The 21198-nt window shown below is 36.7% G+C and overlaps 1 protein-coding gene across 1 annotated transcript in view; it reads right to left on the reverse strand.

The window, feature by feature from the left end:
* Positions 1 to 21198, reverse strand: part of AQR (aquarius intron-binding spliceosomal factor) — a 100286-nt gene that overhangs the window by 57298 nt on the left and 21790 nt on the right. Inside the window, exons 8-13 of the mRNA XM_055316677.1 lie at positions 20681 to 20781; positions 16774 to 16850; positions 13704 to 13768; positions 12418 to 12534; positions 10347 to 10460; positions 8578 to 8681 (exon numbers count right to left, since the gene is read on the reverse strand). Of these exons, the coding sequence (XP_055172652.1) occupies positions 8578 to 8681; positions 10347 to 10460; positions 12418 to 12534; positions 13704 to 13768; positions 16774 to 16850; positions 20681 to 20781 (578 nt within the window). The remainder of the gene's footprint in view (positions 1 to 8577; positions 8682 to 10346; positions 10461 to 12417; positions 12535 to 13703; positions 13769 to 16773; positions 16851 to 20680; positions 20782 to 21198) is intronic.

Raw genomic sequence — 21198 nt, forward strand, 5'->3', positions numbered from 1 at the left:
GAGCAAAATGCCTATAAAGAAGAACTCACCACCAAAGAAAGAATCAGAAATAGTACTCTGCCACAGAGTTACAGAATTTGGATTACAATTTGATGTCAGAAACCCAATTCAGAAGCACAGTTATAAAGATACTGGTGGCTCTGGAAAAAAGCATAAAGGAATCAAGAGATTTCATGACTGGAAAATTCAGATCTAATCAGGCAGAAATAAAAAATCAATTAAATGAGATGCAATCCAAACTGGAGGTCCTAACAATGAGGGTTAATGAGGTAGAAGAAAGAGTGAGTAACACAGGAGACAAGTTGATGGCAAGGAAGGAAGCTGAGGAAAAAAGAGAAAAACAATTAAAAGACATGAGGAAAGGTTAACGGAAATAAATGACAGCTTCAGAAGGAAAAATCTACATATAATTGGGGTTCCAGAAGGCGCCAAGAGGGCCAGAGGGCCAGAAAGGATATTTGAACAAATCATAGCTGAGAACTTCCCTAATTTGTGGAGGGAAACAGGCATTCAGATCCAGGAGCCCCCCTCCCCCCGCCCAAATCAATATAAACCATTCAACACCTTGACATTTAATAGCAAAACTTGCAAATTCCAAAGATAAAGAGAAAACCCTTAAAGCAGCAAGAGACAAGGGGAGAAATATTAGATTAACAGCCGACCTTTCCACAAAGACCTGGCAGGCCAGAAAGGGCTGGCAGGATATATTCAGGGTCCTAAATGAGAAGAACATGTAGCCAAGAATACTTTATCCAGCAAGGCTCTCATTCAGAATAGAAGAAGAGATAAAGAGCTTCCAAGATAGGCAGAAACTGAAAGAATATGTGACCACCAAACCAGCTCTGCAAGAAGTATTAAGGGGGACTCTGTAAAAGAAAGAGGAAACCTGGGCAGCCACGGTGGCACAGCAGTTTAGCGCCGCCTGCAGCCCGGGATGTGATCTGGAGATGCAGGATCGAGTCCTGTGTTGGGCTCCCTGCATGGAGCCTGCTTCTCCCTCTGCCTGTGTCTCTGCCTATTTCTCTCTCTCTGTTGCTCATGAATAAATAAATAAAAACTTAAAAAAAAAAAAAAAGAAAGAGGAAGCCCAAAGAAATAATCCACAAAAACAGGGACTAAATAGGTATTACGATGACACTAAATTCATATCTTTCCATAGTAACTCTGAACGTGAATGGGCTAAACGATCCCATCAAAAGGCGCAGGGTTTCAGACTGGAAAAAAGCAAGACCCATCTATTTGCTGTCTACAAGAGACTCATTTTAGACCTAAGGACATGTACAGCTTGAAAATGAAAGGTTGGAGAACCATTTACCATTGTAATGGTCCTCACAATCCTCATATCAGATAACTTAAATTTTATCCCAAAGACTGTAGTAAGAGATGAAGAGGAACACTATATCATACTTAAAGGACCTAACAATCATGAATATTTATGCCCCTAATGTGGGAGCTGCCACATATATCAATTAATAACAAAACTAAAGACATACTTAGATAATAATATGCTAATAGAAGGAGACTGCAAAATGGCACTTTATGCAAATGACAGACTTCTAAGCACATCTCCAAAGAAACAAGAGCTTTAAATGATAGACTGGACCAGATGGATTTCACAGATATTTACAGAACTTTACATCCAAATGCAACTGAATACAAATTTTCTCAAGTGCACATGGAACTTTCTCCAGAATAGACCACATACTGGGTCACAAATCAGGTCTCAACAGACGCCAAAAGATTGGACTGTCCCCTGCATATTTTCAGACCATAATGCTTTGAAACTAGAACTCAATCACAAGAAGAAATTTGGAAGAAACTCAAACACGTGGAGGTTAAAGAGCATCCTACAAAAAGATGAATGGGTCAATCAGTAAATTAGAGAAGAATTAAAAAGATTCATGGAAACTAATGAAAATGGAGATACAACCGTTCAAAATCTTTGGGATACAGCAAAAGCAGTCCTAAGAGGGAAATACACTGCAACACAAGCATCCCTCAAAAAATTGGAAAAAAACTCAAATACACAAGCTAACCACGCACCTAAAGAACTGGAGAAAGAACAGCAAATAAAACCTACACCAAGCAGAAGAGAGTTAATAAAGATTCCAGTAGAACTCAATGAAATAGAGACCAGAAGAACTGTAGAACAGATCAACAAAACCAGGAGTTGGTTCTTTGAAAGAATTAGTAAGATAGATAAACCATTAGCCAGCCTTATTAAAAACAAAAGAGAAAAGACTCAAATTAATAAAATCACGAATAAAAAAAGGAGAGATCACAAACAATACCAAGGAAATACAAATGATTTTAAAAACATATTATAAGCAGCTGTATGCCAATAAATTAGGCAATCTAGAAGAAATGGATGCATTTCTGGAAAACCACAAACTACCAAAACTGGAACAGGAAGAAATAGAAAACCTGAACAGGCCAATAACCAGGGAAGAAACTGAAGCAGTCATCAAAAACCTCCCAAGACACAAAAGTCCAGGGCCAGATGGCTTCCCAGGGGAGTTCTATCAAAAGTTTAAAGAAGAAACAATACCTATTCTACTAAAGCTGTTCCGAAAGATAGAAAGGGACTGAATACTTCCAAACTTTTTTTTTTTTAAGATTTTATTTATTTATTCATGAGAGACACAGAGAGAGAGAAGGGCAGAGACACAGACAGAGGGAGAAGCTGGCTCCATGCAGGGAGCCGGACGTGGGACTCGAACCCTGGTCTCCAGGATCACACCCTGGGCCAAAGGTGGCACTAAACCGCTGAGCCACCTGGGCTGCCCTCCAAATTCGTTTTATGAGGCCAGCATCACCTTAATTTCAAAACCAGACAAAGACCCCACCATAAAGGGTGAATTATAGACCATTATCCCTGATGAACATAGATGCAAAAATTCTCAACAAGATACTAGCCAATAGGATCCAACAGTACATTAGGAAGATTATTCACCATGACCAAGTGGGATTTATCCCTGGGATGCAAGGCTGGTTCAACACTCGTAAAGCAATAAATGTGATAGATCCTATCAACAAGAGAAAAAACAAGAACCATATGATCCTCTCAAGAGATGCTCAGAAAGCATTTGACAAAATACAGCATCCATTCCTGATCAAAACTCTTCAGAGTGTAGGGATAGAGGGAACATTCCTCAACATCTTAAAAGCCATCTACGAAAAGCTCACAGCAAATATCATTCTCAATGGGGAAGCACTGGGAGCCTTTCCCCTAAGATCAGGAACACGACATGGATGTCCACTCTCACCACTGCTATTAAGCATAGTACTAGAAGTCCTAGCCTCAGCAATCAGACAACAGAAAGAAATAAAAGGCGTTCAAATTGGCAAAGAAGAACTCAAACTCTCCCTCTTCGCAGATGACATGATACTGTACACAGAAAACCCAAGACTCCACCCCAAGACTGCTAGAACTCATACAGCAATTTGGCAGTATGGCAGAATAAAAAATCAATGCCCACAAATCAGTGGCATTTCAATATACTAACAATGAGACTGAAGAAAGAGAAATTAAGGAGTCAATCCCATTTACAATTGCACCCAAAAGCATAAGATACCTAGGAATAAAGCTAACCAAAGAAGTAAAGGATCTATACCCTAAAAACTACAGAACACTTCTGAAAGAAATTGAGAAAGACACAAAGAGATGGAAAAATATTCCATGCTCATGGATTGGAGGAATTGATATTGTGAAAATGTCAATGCTACCCGGGGCAATTTACACATTTAATGCAATCCCTATTAAAATACCATGGACTTTCTTCAGAGAGTTGGAACAAATCATCTTAAGATTTGTGTGGAACCAGAAAAGACCCCGAATAGCCAGGGGAATATTGCAAAAGAAAACCAAAGCCAGTGGCATCACAATGCCAGATTTCAAGTTGTACTACAAAGCTGTGATCATTAAGACAGCATGGTACTGGCACAAAAACAGACACATAGATCAATGGAACAGAATAGAGAACCCAAAAATGGGCCCTCAACTCAATGATCAATTAATATTCGACAAAGCAGGAAAGACTACCCACTGGAAAAAGGACAGTCCCTTCAATAACTGGTGCTGGGAAAATTGGACAGCCACGTCCAGAAGAATGAAACTCAACCATTCTCTTAAACCATACACTAAGATAAACTCAAAATGGATGAAAGATCTAAATGTGAGTCAAGAATCCATCAAAATCCTAGAGAACACAGGCAACACCTTTTTTGAACTTGGCCACAGCAACTTCTTGCAAGATACATCTATGAAGGCAAGGGAAACAAAAGCAAAAAATGAACTATTGGGACTTAATCAAGATAAGAAGCTTCTGCACAGCAAAAGAAACAGTCAACAAAACTAAAAGACAACCTACAGAATGGGAGAAGATATTTGCAAGTGACACATCAGATAAAGGGCTAGTATCCAAGATCTATAAAGAACTTATTAAACTCAACAGCAAAGAAACAAAAAATCCAATCATGAAATGGGCAAAAGACATGAACAGAAATTTCACAGAGGAAGACACAGACATGGCCAAACAAGCACATGAGAAAATGCTCCGCATCACTTGCTACCAGGGAAATATAAAACAAAACCACAATGAGATACCACCTCACACCAGTGAGAATGGTGACAATTAACAACAGGAAACAACAAATGCTGGAGAGGATGTGGAGAAAGGGGAACCCTCTTGTACTGTTGGTGGGAATGTGAACTCGTATAGCCACTCTGGAAAACTGTGTGGAGGCTCCTCAAAGAGTTAAAACTAGAACTGCCCTACGACCCAGCAATTGCACTGCTGGGGATTTACCCCAAAGATACAGATGCAGTGAAATGGCAGTATACCTGCACCCCAATGTTTATAGCAGCAGTGTCCAATAGCCAAACTGTGGAAGGAGCCTTGGTGTCCATCAAAAGATTAAGGGATAAAGAAGATGTGGTTTATGTATACAATGGAATATTACTCAGCCATTAGAAATGACGAATACCCACCATGTGCTTCAACGTGGATAGAACTGGAGGATATTATGCTGAGTGAAGTAAGGCAATCGGAGAAGGACAAACATTATATGGTCCCATTCATTTGGGGAATATAAAAAATAATGAAAGGGATTATAGGGAAAGGAGAGAAAATGAGTGGGAAATATCAGAGTGGAAAGGGAGGTGGGCAGGGAGATGGGGTGACTGGGTGACAGGTACTGATGGGTGACAGGTACTGACAGAGGCACTTGATAGATGAGCACTGGGTGTTATGCTCTATGTTGGCAAATCAAACTCCAATAAAAAAAAATATAAAAAAAATCTATAAAGTATCTATTAAATTCAACACCCAAAAACCAAATAATCCAGTTAAGAAACGGGCAGAAGACACTTTTCCAAAGAAGACATGTAGATGGCTAATGGACACATGAAAACGATGCTCAGAATTACACATCACCAGGGAAATACAAATCAAAACCATAATGAGATATCACTTCACACCAGTCAGGATGGTTAAAATCAAGTGTAGGAGAGGATGTGGAGAAATAGGAACCCTAGTGCCCTGTCGGTAGGCATGTGAACTGGTGCAGCCATTCTGAAGAACAGTTTGGAGGTTCTTCAAAAAGTTAAAAATAGAATTACCATATGATCCAGCAATTGCACTACTAGGTATTTACCCAGAGAACACAAAAATACAGGTTTGAAGAGGTACATGTACTCCAATGTTTACTGCAGCATTATCAACAATAGTCAAACTACAGAGAGAGCCCAAATGTCCACTAGTTGAATAATAAAGAGAATATTACTCAGCCATCAAAAGAATGAAATCTTGCCTTTTGTAACAATCTGGATAGGGCTAGAGCGTATTATGCTAACTGAAATAAGTCAGTTAGAGAAAGATAAATACCATATGATTTTACTCACATGTGGAATTTAAGAAACAAAACTGATGAACACGTGGGAACAGAAGGAAAAAAAAGGACAAAGGGAAACAAATAATAAGAGGCTCTTAATAACAGAGAATTGAAGATGGATGGAGGGAAACAGGTGGGGGATGGGCATTAAAGAGGGCACCTGTGATGAGCACTGGATGTTGTATATAGGTGATGAATCACTGAATTCTACTTTAGAAACCAATACTGCACTGTATGTTATATTATATATTTTTAATTTGGGGGAATATAGGGATACCTGGGTGGCTCAGTGGTTGAGCATCTGCCTTCAGCTCAGGTCGTGACCCCCCAGAGTCCTGGGATCAAGTCCTACACTGGGTTCCCTTCATGGAGCCTGCTTCTCCCTCTGCCTATGTCTCTGCCTTTCTCTGTGTCTCTCGTGAATAAATAAATAAAATATTTTAAAAAATATTGGGGGGAATGTATTTTTCATTAACACTACATATGCTAAGACTTTACATATGCTTTTACATATGCGAAAAGGCTTTTAATTGATTTTAATAAAGTCTTTAAAATTTTTCTAGTTTTAAATTTTTTTTTGAAGATTTTGTTTATTTGACAGAGAGACAGAGACAGCAAGCATAAGCAGGGGGAGTGGCAAAGGGAGAGGGAGAAGTAGGCTACCCACCGAGCAGGGAACCCCTACGTGGGGCTCAGTCCTAGGACCCTGGGATCATGACCTGAGCTGAAGGCAGACGCTCAACTGACTGAGCGACCCAAGTGCCTAGTTTTAATTTCTTTTTTTTTTTTTAATTTTTTTAATTTTTATTTATTTATGATAGTCACACAGAATGAGAGAGAGAGAGGCAGAGACACAGGCAGAGGGAGAAGCAGGCTCCACGCACCGGGAGCCCGACGTGGGATTCGATCCCGGGTCTCCAGGATCGCGCCCTGGGCCAAAGGCAGGCGCCAAACCGCTGCGCCACCCAGGGATCCCTAGTTTTAATTTCTAATGTAGTAAATATAATGGCTAAAATCCACATTAAAAAAAGGTTTTTAGTATCCTCCATAATTTACAGGAGTGTAAAGGGTCACAATGGGCAAAAATCTCCATATGCATTATGCAGCTAAACTGAATGTAAAAAAACAACAAAAAACAAAAATATGGAAGTGTTTTAAAAATACAATATTTTATAATCTTGTGATGAAGCCTTCTACACAAACCATGTTATTATTCAAAAACAATTAACAAATTGATTAATTAAAAACCTAAAACATTTGTAATAACAAAATACAATGAAACAAAGTTTATTTTTTTTGAAACAAAGTTTAAAAGTGAGAAACTAAAAGTGCAACACAAACTAGACAAAATATTAGTATGCAAAATATATAAAAACTTAAAAAAAAATCAGTATGACAAGCAGTGAAATACAAAATACCAAAAGATAATAACAAGAAACTTCCAGGGGAAATGCAACTGGCCAAGAAAAATTGAAAGATGCTCAATTTCCACAATATAATAACAGGATGCAAAGTAAAAAACAAGGAGGGTTCTTCTATCCTTGGATTGGCCAAAATGAAAGACTAGTACACTTACTTGGTAAGGAAAGAAATAAATCCTCATATGCTGTTAGTATAATTAATATATATTTTTGAAGGAAATCTAGCAATATGTAACAAATTTTAAATACATAACCCCTCTGAGTCAACTATACTGCTTCTGGGAGTCAATACTAAGAATTTCTTTTTTAAGAATTTTTATATATATGTAGAAACGATGTTGCTCATTACTAAATTGTTAGTAATGGCCGAAAATTTAGAAAGTAAAAATCTATTAACAGAAGAGTGATTAAAAAATAGCATAGTAGACTTGCCCAATGAAATTCTACGTAGTTCATTAAGAGAATGAAATAGATCTTCATGTTTATTATAAGAGTTACTAGTAAGTCTTTTTATGAATATCAAAAACCAAACCAACTTTCAAGTTGAAACCAAGTTTGTTTCATTTTAGGTAGCCAATAAACTAAACATAATTTCTCTCAAGAATTAAAGACCTGCTTAGGTTAAAAGTTACCTGCTTAGGTTTAAAATCAGACTACTTAGGTTGGACTCCTATCTCTGCAACTTACTTGTTATTTGACCTAAGCAAATGACTTATCAATTCTGTGTTTTGGTGACCTTTTATCTAAAATGGTACCTTGTCATTCATCATTCATACATATGTACATAAATAAAATGGTACCTTGTCCTCACCTGAATGTTTTGAGGATTATTTATACACTTAATAGAGTACCTAACATGTAGTATAAATGTATTACTACCATTTTCAAAAAAGCATATTAGCTAAGTGTCAAAGAATATTACTAATTTCATAAATTTTAAACACACAAAAATTTTTCTCATACTTCTGACATCATACATGAACGTTTACTGGTTCCTGCTTTATGTTATGATTGATGGGATACCAGTTATATGTTGTACTCTAAAAAAACTTATGATCTAGGAAAAAAGTTGAAGTTACAAAAAATATAAATCTTGCCCCCTAAAACAGAAGATCAATAATTATATCTAAGTGACTTAAAGACACCAACTGCAAGAGAGAAGTACTAGTTTTAGTGATGCAATAAGTTACATTACCTAATAATGCAAAATGATTAAAAGCAAAAAAGAAAATTAAAATCCGGTTTTCCTTTCATGTCAGCTTACCTAAGAGGTCCAAAAAACTTGACCAAAGATTCCCGAGTATCTACTTCTGCCACATTTGAGAGGGCAAAATCATAGAGTTCAGGGAAATGTGCAAAAGCAGCTCTCTAGAAAAGAGAAAACAAAAAAATCAGTAACTAATGCCTACATATTATTATAATCAACTACAATTTACATACTACAAAATAAAAATATCTTAATATTTTTATTCTTCTCTTTCTTACATGCTTCTCATATGTGACCTTTGCCTTATTTAGCCAGAATTCAATACAATAGGAAACAAACTAGAATTATTCTAGCAGGAGTACAAAAAAAACAAAGAGTCAATGTTTAGTTTTTTATTTCTAATGCTGTATTTTGAACATACATGAATAGTCATGAAAGCTAGCTTCACTGACAGGGAGAAAAATAAAACAAAATTTTTTATTATCAAGAACTGGCCCAGGCAGCCCAGGTGGCTCAGCGGTTTAGCGCCGCCTTTGGCCCACAGTGTGATCCTGGAGACTCAGGATTGAGTCCCAGGTCGGGCTCCCTGCATGGAGCCTGCTTCTCCCTCTGCCTGTGTCTCTGCCTCTCTCTCTCTGTGTCTCTCATGAATAAATAAATAAAATCTTGAAGAAAAAAAAAAAAAAAGAACCGGCCCAACAAAACTGAAAGAAAGTTCCAAGGGAAATTCCCACTGAGGAGACAGCTTGAGGGAGAATTCAAAAGCCCAGTAGTTTGTGCTTTTACTTTGGAGCTCTGGAAAGAACGGACCTTGCAGGGTAACACTACTAACCAACATGGGATAAGCTAGCTGCAAGGAAACAGAAATAGCATTACAGTGACTAGGGAAGAGCATCTAAGATAACATCCCTAGTCTTCCTTAATGCCCATGTGGCACAGAAAAGATCCAGAAATTTTCATGTGCCCCATAGCAGGTGGCATCACAAGTTGCCAAGGTTACTGGTGAACGTGCCATTAGATTACTACAGGTAATAGCAAAATGACCTTGCAACCCCAGCCTCAGTGAGTTGTTTAAACTGGGAAATGAATGGGAGTGAGCTCTCAGGAGAACTCCAGCACCACCAAGAGCAAGGCTGGAGTCTCATCAGCAAGGACACAGTCAAGTTCCCTGGGAACAATCATCATCCCTTGCCTGGTGCCAAGAAAGCAGATCACATGCCATACCAGCTGTGGTGGCTTCAAGGGCAGAAGTGGAAGGACAAAACACCACTGCCCTGAGAAGAGCATAAAAGACCTCTGAAATGGGACAATGTGCAGATCACTCCTCTTCCAAAACAATGAGGCTATCACAGTGCCTCCACATACCCAGATGTCATTCTGGGAAAGAGGGAGAGCAGAGTGGAATCGATTATGGAAGACAATTCCAACTTAAGTTTGACCAAGTCTTTACCCAAAATGACTCTTTAAAACAGAAAGAATGGAATTTCTTCAAAGTGACAAACAAAAGCTTCTTTCTGCTACCAAAGAGAGTATGAACAAGATGAGATCAGTAATAGAAAACAAACAAAATGAAACTGGTTAAATATATGCACCAAATTGGTCTAACAACCGACAGGAAATTTGAGTGTCAAATTTATCAGTATCTTGATTCTCAAAACTGAAGAAAGCCATTTTTCCCCCCATGGATTCTTCAGAATTAGCAGTATTTCAAAAGTTCAAAATGAAAATATTATTAAAATAGTACTTTCTTCTACCTGTACTATAAGAAACTATTTATGACCCAACCTGATGGAGCAGAAGCATAGGCTGCCCTGCATTTCAGTTACCTGTAGAGAAGTAATTCTGTCATAGTGAATTGTGGTCATCTCATTTTCTGTCAGAGCATTTCCAGTCTGGTCGTTAATCTCAAAACCAGTATAGAACTTAAGCATGTCCAAAAGCTGAAAGGATACGTTTACATTAATAAACTGTGTGAACATAAGAATAAGGAACCATGAACAAAAACTGTTATAAAGAATAAACAAATTCTTATAACCTCCCAGAAGTGCTGAAGATCTCTGGAATGTAAATACTATGACAAACACTTCAGAACATATTCAAAACATGTTTTACTTGTGTGAGAATAAAGTGTGGGTCTAGTGAATAAATTGTTAAAGTCTTTTTCATATACATGGTCTACTTCTACAGAAAGGAACTTATACTGCAATCCCAATAATGAACAGACATTAAAGACCTAAATGATGAAAGCCAAACACTAATGGAAAAAAACAAATTACATCACTGCAAATTTATATAACTAGACCAGTAGGGGGAAACCCTGAGGTCTTTAATTTAAGCCACTTAACAGAGAATTTTCTTTCTTTTTTTTTTTTTTTTTATTTATGATAGTCACAGAGAGAGAGAGAGAGGCAGAGACACAGGCAGAGGGAGAAGCAGGCTCCATGCACCGGGAGCCCGACATGGGATTCGATCCCGGGTCTCCAGGATCGCGCCCTGGGCCAAAGGCAGGTGCCAAACCGCTGCGCCACCCAGGGATCCCAACACAGAATTTTCTGAACAAGGTTTTGGAATTTGTAATTGGAGAAATTCTCCTCTGTGTACTGCTTCTATTAGGGAAAAGCAGCAGGGTGAGGAAAGTGAAGATATTTATTCCTATCATCTGTCTCCATGGCCATCAAGCCCTTCCTTTGGCTTAATTATTGTTGCTAATGAAAGCCTGCTTTCCCTTCATAGCAACGGTGGTATCAAGAGTCTACTTGTTGCATTCACTCCAAATCTTTATTATTGATTCTAACCTGTGGCAGATCAGATATGAGAATTTTAATGTATTGGTAAATCCCTGGGTAGAAATTAATAAAAGAATGAGAAAAATATAAATACAAGATAAAATAATGCTTAGGGAGCCTTGGTGGTGTAGTCAGGTAAGCGTCTGCTCTTGTTTTCAGCTTAGGTCGTGATCTCGGGGTTGTGAGATTGAGCCCCAAGTCAGGCTCTGTGCTCAGTGGGGAGTCTGCTTGGGATTCCTTTGCTCTCTCTCACTTTACCCTTCCTCTAGCTTGTACATTCTCTCTCTAAAATGAATGAATGAATGAATACATAAATACATAAATAAATAAATGAATGAATGAATGAATGATAAAAGAATTCTTAAAAAGAATATATAGGGGCACCTGGAGGGCTCAGTCGGTTAAGTGTCTGCCTTCAACTCAGGACATGATCCCAGGGTCCTGGGATCAAGCCCTACATTGGGCTCCATCCTCAATGGAGAGCCTACTTCTTCCTCTACCTCTGCCCCTCCCCGTCCCTTGTGGACATGCTATCTCAAATAAATAAAATCTTAAAACACACACACACACACACACACACACAAATTGTATCTCCAAGTATAATCTCATTGAGAGGCAACTGTTAGAAGTCTGTTAGAAGACTTTTCTTCTTAAAGGAGTTGTGATACAGGAAATGTGAAACACTAATGCAACTTTCTACCCAAGGTATCAAATGAGCACTTCCATGCTATCAACTGTCTTTGTCACCACCATCTTATGGAAAGACAGTCATGAAATTAGGGCATAGTTCTCTTGAAATTAATGCTCCTCATCTATTGTATTCCATAGTGATTACTAACATAAAATACGAGTATGTGGGACTACACTGCCAAAATTGTAATTTAGTCCAATAATAAAATCACATGATTAACAAAAGCTCTTCATTCATTCATTTTCTATATTAAGACTTGATTTTACTTTAAAATGACTAATTAGGAATTTACATTATTCAACTCAACATTTAGCAAAATTTCCTTTAATATCATCCACTGGTCCTCTTAGCTGCATGGCAAAAAAAAAAGATAAATTTAGAAATGAAAATACGTAACAGTTCAGATATATCAATGCTCACCTGGGAAAAAAGATGGCCATCCTCTTCCCTATGAACAAGATTGGAAAGGTAACAATGAACCAAAAGGTGGGAGTCATCCAGGATAGTATTAAACCAGCGCCTTGTGGGGAGTAGAGCCTAGAAAGAATAAACAGCATGGCAATAAGTCTGTATGCTCTCTGCAGCGCTAGAGGTAAAATCTACTATTTTGCTCAGAAGTGTCAAATCACATACAAGTACCCTCTAGTCTCCCAAAAAACACTGTGCACAAAGCAAGGGGTCTGGTCCATGCAGTAAATAAACTCAGTGGCAACGTTTAAAAATAAAATCCAGCACTAGAAGAAATTTCACAGATATGCTGGCCAGTAGTTTTCAAACAAGATCCTATATGAAATCCCAATATATACTGTGTTTAGATTTAAAAGTGGTGCTACTCTGAGAGAAAATGAACCATGGACCCCTGAGTGGAGACTTCTTTTTCTAATCTTCTTCCCACATTCCCCTTGTGACAGTCAGCAAAACAATACTAGGATACTGGTTATCAGTTTGAAAACCACTAATCTAATCAAATGTCCTCATTTTATAGGTGAGGTTATCAAGATCCTCAGAGGTTACAAATTAGTTATTGGCAGAACTAGAATCTGAATAAAGATCTCATGAATGGCTGCTAGTCCAATACTCTAATCCTGATGTCAAGAAACCATCCTCTCTCTCCCGATAAGAAATGAACACAAAGGATTTTCTTTCAATTTCCTGCAGTGAAGAGGGAAAGGAAAGGAAATGAATTCAATCTGAATTATATCAACTCTGCATCTGAACTTTCTGTCAAAATCTTGCAGCTAATAATATGAAATCTTTTTAAAAAATCTTTATTTAAAAAAATGACAATAGCAACTATATCTTTCTTCATCAACAATATTATGCACATTTAGAGAAGTGAGATTTATTAAAGAGATGGCCATAAACCCATAACTTCAGCCAGTATTAAAACTCTATGTTGGGGGGAAAAACCCAAAAACCTCTATGATAGGGTATTAAAATATGATAGAAAATAAAATGTTATTGCTAGACTCATGTTTAATAACTACACTACATAATATTTTTTTCTACAAATAACAGCCATCTGACAGTTTTTTGAAAACCTCAAGGGCCAACTACTTTTGACTTTCCTCTCTCTGTTACACCAAGAAACAGGGAAAAAAAAACCAAGGCCAATTTGGGGTAATGAAGAAATATTTCATATAGTCATGTGCTTAATTTATCCCCCTTAAAGATGATGTAACAGAAAAGTCACTGCACATTCTTACCTCTAGGTCAATCATAAGTTCAATGAATCTTTCACAGTAATGAACTTTGTCCATAGTGACTGGTTCTGGACATAACAGAGAAAACATGTAAGAATTTTCTTACTTAGGCCATTTTATACACTGTATCTTATAACTGGCAGTTATTTTTTGAAACTGTCATTTGTCTCTTACTCATCAGGACTGGACCATGATTCAGAGTAAGGACCTCACCTGTATTTCAAAAAAAGCAGGACCTTACCTTTATATTTAGCTCTACAGATAAAAGAAAATGAAAACCTTTCTAGGATCAGAAACATATTTTAAAAATGAGATTTGCAAAAATATTTTTAAAGTGGATAGATCTACTAATGTCTGTAATAATTAGTCATAATAAATGACCTACACTAAATGACTAGATTTGAAAAAACTCAGTGATACAAAAATTACAAAGGCAGTTTAAAACAAAACAAAACTAAAAAGGCAGTTTTACATTAGTTCTTGACCCACTTCCCTTCTTGTCTTCACACACTAAACATCTAGAACTTCTCTCATATACACTAACATACATATATGTATACATGCAGATACAGATCGGTATCTTTAGAATGCAAAGAAAATGGATGGGAAAGGTACGCACCAAACTAATTAAAGGACAATCGTTATGAGTTTTTTTCCACTGTATATATTACTTTTGACATTAAAATGTCAGTGATAGGGACGCCTGGGTGGCTCAGCAGTTGATCATCTGCCTTCAGCCCAGGGCGTGATCCTGAAGTTCTGGGATTGAGTCCCACACTGGGCTCCCTACATGGAGCCTGCTTCTCTCTCTGCCTATATCTCTGTCTCTGCCTCTCTCTCTCTCTCTCTCTCTCTCTCTGTGTGTGTCTCTCATGAATAAATAAATAAAATCTCAAAAAAAATGTCAATGACAAAGCAATGAAATATTTTTAAATCACTACCTTATTTTTATGCGATTCATGAGTATTAATGCACTATTTTAAAAACACTTAGTTTTGTTTTTAAATAATTACAACCTTGTAACATGACAAACTTTTAGAGTACAAGTTTTTTTTTTTTTTTTCCTAAAGTCAGGAAAGTCTACCATTTTACCAGCTAAACTATATCCTGCCAAGATTGTGTCAATTAAAAAGGAAGTAATTCCAGGGTCCCTACTGTTGCTTAGTTTAAGGACTCCTAGCAATGACTAACCCAGTGCTAGACCATGGCTGGTTAGAACTAGAATCCAGGTTTTCTGCAACAGTCTAGTCATATAGCTCTTGAAACTAAAGAATTGAAAGGAGCAACTTTTAAATTAAATCCATTCAAACTAGTCCTCTATTTTTTTATTCTTGTTACTGTAAAAGAAAAATATTTTTGTCCAAAATTTAAATAGCAAGCAAACTCTGTATTTTTATTTATAGTTTGAGAAAATTACTGGCAATGGCCTATTTAAAATTAAAATTAGAACATGATGCTTGCCACTCAACTTCTGAGCTCTGGTGAATAAAGCTGCATGTTTTTGTGGAAGTTGGCCCTACTGGGCATATTGTTCAGAGCTGAAACCTTCTCATTCCCATTTCAGTCACCAAGATATCCTTATCTTTTGCTTCTTACGTGTATTGTGGGTTTTTTTTTTTTCTTTTCTTCTGACAGCAGTCCTGACATCTCAGATCAACCTACACAGATTTTCTTTGTAACAACTGATATGGATATGTTGTTTTTCACAACCCTGTAAAATGAAACTATAATCCTTATTTTTTAAAAAACCAGTTTTCTGTTTTCTAACTCTATAAACCATCCATCTTTACCCTTGCTGAACAGGCACACTACTTTCATCATCCTATTGGCTCCTCTGCCAGAGTTAACACATTTTGATGAAAGCTCAAGGTCAACCTAAGAAATTTTGTTTTCTGGCTATATATAAACAATGGCAACAGCTGGTGGTTTATATATTGTTAAAATTACAGCAGGTCCTATGTTGCTGTTGTTACTTGATTTTCAAACCTTGCTGGATGACCCAAGATTAACATTCCACAGAGATGTCAATTTTTATGGCCATAGTTATTACAGGCATTAGTGGTTCTAAGCACTATTACTACCTTTTGTGCCAAGAAAACTAAACCTAAGTCTTCCTTCTAGATTTAAGCCACTAATTAAACATCTTAAAAATACTAAGTGACTTAGATTATAAACATATGACAATTTTTTCTTTATACTGATACAAGGAGCAATATTATGTCTCTAATCCAATCTAGCTAAATCAGCAATAGTATCTATTCCTTGCTGAATTATAGGTATGATTTTCAGTTGTAAAATATTACTTGAAAAGTCAGCATTTATAATTAATTCTGTTGTATTTTAAACAAAGTGGTAATCTCTGATGCAAAAAATATAAATATGTTACATCTACAGAGCTGTTCTTAGATTATATCCCACTTAGGAAATAAAATTTTATTAATCAAAGACATAGCTTACATATATACACTTTTATTAAGTAAAAAACATTCTTTGTACGTTCACTAAATGCTTATAAACATCTTACAAATCCAGCATGATGTAATTAACCCCTCCTGGTATTAGGCATTATCACACACACAAAATGTAGCATAATCATGGTATATTTTTAAGTATATAGTCTACACAACATATATTTGTTTCTTTAATAAATGGAGGCCATGTTGGAGGGAAATCTTTCTCATTTTGTCTTGTAGCTCAAACTCTCTCCCCTCCAAACAGTATCTGATGTTTAAAAACACTATTCAGCAACATATTATAAATGCCACATGGGTCTCTGATTGTTTTCTTCATCACTGCATCCCAGCACCTTGTTCAGGGACTAGGTCTGACAAGCAAACTCAAAAAATATTTGCTAAATAAATGAGTATTTTTAAAAACCATGCAGGTACCTTTTAAATATGTGAGTTTTTAAGGCAGTTACAATACTTAGACTGGTAATATATATGAAAAGGGGAGGACAGATATGTTATCATTATAATTTCAAACTATTCTAAGAGTAGGTTTTTAGATTAGAGACTAGAAAATACCACAGGGGCACGTAACAACTTCACAAATGAGCTGATAAGATAGTTACCGGAAAGTGGCACTGATTTCAGCACAGAGATAAACTTCTGTATGAGCTGTGAAAGAAATCTTCTTTCTTGAAAGGATCTAAATCAGAGAATAACATTCACCAAATTATTTTTGAAAAGTAATTATTTCAAAAGTAAAATTTAAATGTCCAACAGGCCTTTCTTACACTGCTTAAATGTCCCATTTCTCTCTGGAATTGGAACCATAATTTGAACACACAGCTGCTTCTTTGTATGTAAATACAAGACTACCTGAAGAAAAGGAAATGCCTCATTACTTGTATAACAAGCCAGCTAAGAAAACATCCCTTTCTCTTACTGTGAAAGTTTTCACTTGTGATTTAAAGGTCAGAACTAGAAAGTTTTCAAAATTGCATTTATATTCTGCCCCATGGTTCAACATTTAATGTTTAAGTATGTAGTTAAGCAATTTTATACTTCAGTATGTTTGAAGTATTACATATAGTAGAATATTACAATGTCTAAAAATTAAATGTTGCTGTAAAAAACAATTTTTGGGACACCTGGGGGGTTCAGTGGTTGAGCGTCTGCCTTTAGCCCAGGGTGTGATCCCAGGTTCTGGGCATCGAGTCCCACATTGGGCTCCCTGTAGCGAGCCTGCTTCTCCGCCTGCCTGTGTCTCTGCCTCTCTCTCTGTGTCTCTCATGAATAAATAAAATCTTAATGAATAACAATTTTCTACTCATTTCTAATTTAAGATGCACTATGTACCTATCAATGAAGAAACATTCATCAGGTACTGGACAGCTGCAAATGATTATGCCAGTCCTGCTAGAAATACAAAGGAGGGCAATGACGAACATATACTTGAAATGACAAGTATTATAATTTAAAGATAATCAGTAACTCAAACCAGCATGTAATTAACAAAACTGGCTGACATTAACTGAACACTTAGTGTGCCAGGATCTGAGCTGCCAGATTATTTGTATGAATAATCTCATTTAATGCTGACAACAGTCCTATGAAATAGGTACGACTTACTGTCCCAATTTCCGATTTTCCCACTCGTGCTCAAAGATGTGATGTTAACTTGCCCATCATTACATGGCAAGTGAGTGTGAAGCCTATTTAAGTCTGACTATTCTCTTAATAACTACACATATTCTAACCATTACACAAACAGCTGGCATTTCAATAAAAAACACAGAGCATATTTTTGGAATTCAGAAGAAGAAAGTACTTTAGTGGCCTAAAACAGTTTGTCTAGAAGTGCTTACATTAACCTTCAATTAAGTGGAGTAGAGAGGAAAGGGTACTTAAAGAAGAACTTAGTTTAAGAAACAATGAATAGACTGGGCTAAGGATTTGGGGGAGTTGCAAAATATAGTTGGGGATTTCTGAATGCCACTGCCAGGAGTTCAGAGTTTATCCTATGGGAACTAGAAAACCACTGAAACTTTATGAATAGGAATATGGCAAAGAAAATAAAATTTTCGTTCTCGTTTTTCTTTTTTTTTTTTTTTTTTTAAAGATTTTACTTATTTATTCGTGAGAGACACAGAGAGGCAGAGACATAGGCAGAGGGAGAAGCAGGCTCCCCACAGGAAGCCAAAGTGGGATTCGATCCAAGGACTCTGGGATCATGCCCTGAGCCCAAGGCAGACACTCAATTGCTGAGCCACCCATGCATCCCCAAAATAAAATTTTCTATAAAGATGGCTAGTAAGGCTCATTGTTGTGGGAAAGTTGGAAGAAACACCAGATAGGAATTTATTGGAGTGCTTTAGTCAGGAGCTGTGAAGGCTTGTTTTAAGATAACAGCAATATGAATAGACAAGAAGAAAAATGACAAATGATGATCCAGTAGAACTGGCTGATGGGATACAAATTGCTAGTCAAAGAACTGTAGTATTCCAAGCCCTACTGTCTGGAAGAATTAAGAGAGACTGGGCAGAAAGGCAATGGAGAAAAACAACGGATATTACTTAAGCCAAACTGGAGTTCATGGCAAATAGAAGTATAGTTGATCCTTCAACAACATGGGTTTGAACAGTAGGTCTACTTACGTGCAGATTTTTTCAATAAATACACTATAGTACTGTGAATATATTCTCTTCCTTATGATTTTCTTAACATTCCTATTCTCTAGCTTACTTTATTGTAAGAGTATAGTATGTAATAGATATAGTATACAAAATATGTGTCCACTTACTGTTACCAGTGAAGCTTCTATCAGCAGTTAGTTTTTTGGGAAGTCACAAATGATATATGGGCTTCTGACTGTATGGTTGGAGGGATCAGTGCCCTCAACCTACATGCTGTTCAAGGGTCAACTGTACATAGCAAAGGGTCATACGAAGATAAGAAAGCAGGGAAGAAAGGGCCACAGAGATTTATGGTTAAATCATACTGAGAGAGGGTTTAAAAAAAAAAAAGAGTAGTCAAATAATGCAGATGCCATGCGATTAGTTTAATCAAGAGGCTGTTGGGTGGGAAGACACCATGAGAAATGAGACTAGAGTTGGAAAATTAAAGAAGGGATTCTCCTACTCTGACCCTAATATCTTGTCCTTATAGTTCTCACTGCCTTACATTCAAACTCATTTCACTGACACATAACTTTTCTCAGTTCTTCCCATTTTCAGTAACCACCAGCATAACTACAGGTTTCACTTCTTTTTGTCCTTAACCCTCTTTTCATGGTTTATGTATCTCACTAGATCATCTTACTCATACTCATGGCTTTCATTATTAGCTACACATGTACAGAGCACTCTCCTAAGTAGAAGAAAAAATAAGATAGAGTTAGAAAGTTATCATAGGCCCAAGGGAAAGGAGTCTTCAGCATATTTACATAAGCCAAGAAAAAGGAGTGGAAAAGAACAATAAAAGATGGAGACAGAGCAAGGAGTGCTGCTCCAACAGTCATCATGTAGATAAGGCAAGGTTACAATTAGACCAGTTAGCCTGAGAGAGAGAGAGAGAGAGAGAGAGAGAGAGAGAGAGAGAGAGGGAGAACTCTTAGAGTATGTAGATCTTCCCCATGTCCTACTAATAGCATTTTATTTGGTGAAATAAATACTTGCTGACAGACTTAACCAACTGATAACAATTATTATTAAAAGAATCCATAACCCTCACCTGCTTCTTTAATCCTTATACTTGATTTATTCTTCTCCTTATAATATACTACCATCAAATATACTAAATAATTGATCTGTTTGTTACTGTCTTCCCTAACTAGAATGTAAGCTCTATAAAACAGGAATTACTTCCATTTTGTTCCCTGCTATATCCTCTATATCTAGAATAGTACCTGGCAAAATGTTTATGATTTTTTTATTGAATGAATAAATGAATGATAGTCAGTGTATAAAAGTCATTGTTAAGAGCAAGAGTAAAAAAAAAAAAAAGAAAGAAAAGTTGGATTGACAGCCTGAAGAGGTGAAGAAAATCGAGAACTATCCATGACAGACAAATTATGGTTAATAGACAGGGAGAGGGATCCCTGGGTGGCGCAGCGGTTTGGCGCCTGCCTTTGGCCCAGGGCGCGATCCTGGAGACCCGGGATTGAATCCCACGTCGGGCTCCCGGTGCATGGAGCCTGCTTCTCCCTCTGCCTGTGTCTCTGCCTCTCTCTCTCTCGCTCTCTCTCTGACTATCATAAGTAAAAAAATAAATAAAATAAAATAAAATAAAAAAATTGACAGGGAGAAGATCAGTGATATACTTATCACTGTGGCAGAGGAAAAAAAAGGGAGAAAAACATGTTGATATTGTGGCTTCCCCTTTAGATCTTTATATAAAATATTCCTCTGACAGTAAAAGCACTTAATTATTTATTTGGTTCAGCCTTATATAAAGCAAACAACAAACTAGTCAATATCATCTTAGACTCACAGCCACCATAACAAACTAACATGGAACAAAGCTTTGGCAACATACTGTTCTCTTGCTTCTGGATCCATCTTTTCATCATTCTTTTTAATCAAGTTCCAGAATTTTCTTAGCTTAGGTGTCTTTTTTAATTCTAACTCCAATCGTGCCTGAAAGAATGATGTGGTATTACATCAACAGCAACCCCAAAATTTACAAGGTTAAAGACAAGCTCGACTATTAGCTATTTTTCCAATGTGTGGATACAATGGGATAAAACCTGAAAGCAACATGATAAAACCTGAAAACTAAGAAATAATTCTATTTTTAAAAACTATTCAATTCTAACAATTGTTGGTAATAACTAAAAGATAATAATAACTGCCTTTTCTGTCAAGGTTTTAAGTTCAATAACCAATTAAATTTCTTTCTTATTTCTAAAATTAAGGATTTAAGCTTGAAAAATTAGAGCATTAACAATTATTAGTATAATCACTGAAATTTGAAAAGTGAGTCTGAAACATTGAACATAGAAACAGCTGTCACTAGTAAACAAGGAAATGTCCACATGACTATATTCTTTCAAA

Source organism: Nyctereutes procyonoides, unplaced genomic scaffold, assembly GCF_905146905.1.
Source record: "Nyctereutes procyonoides isolate TBG_1078 unplaced genomic scaffold, NYPRO_anot_genome, whole genome shotgun sequence".
In the NCBI taxonomy this organism is placed as follows: domain Eukaryota; kingdom Metazoa; phylum Chordata; class Mammalia; order Carnivora; family Canidae; genus Nyctereutes; species Nyctereutes procyonoides.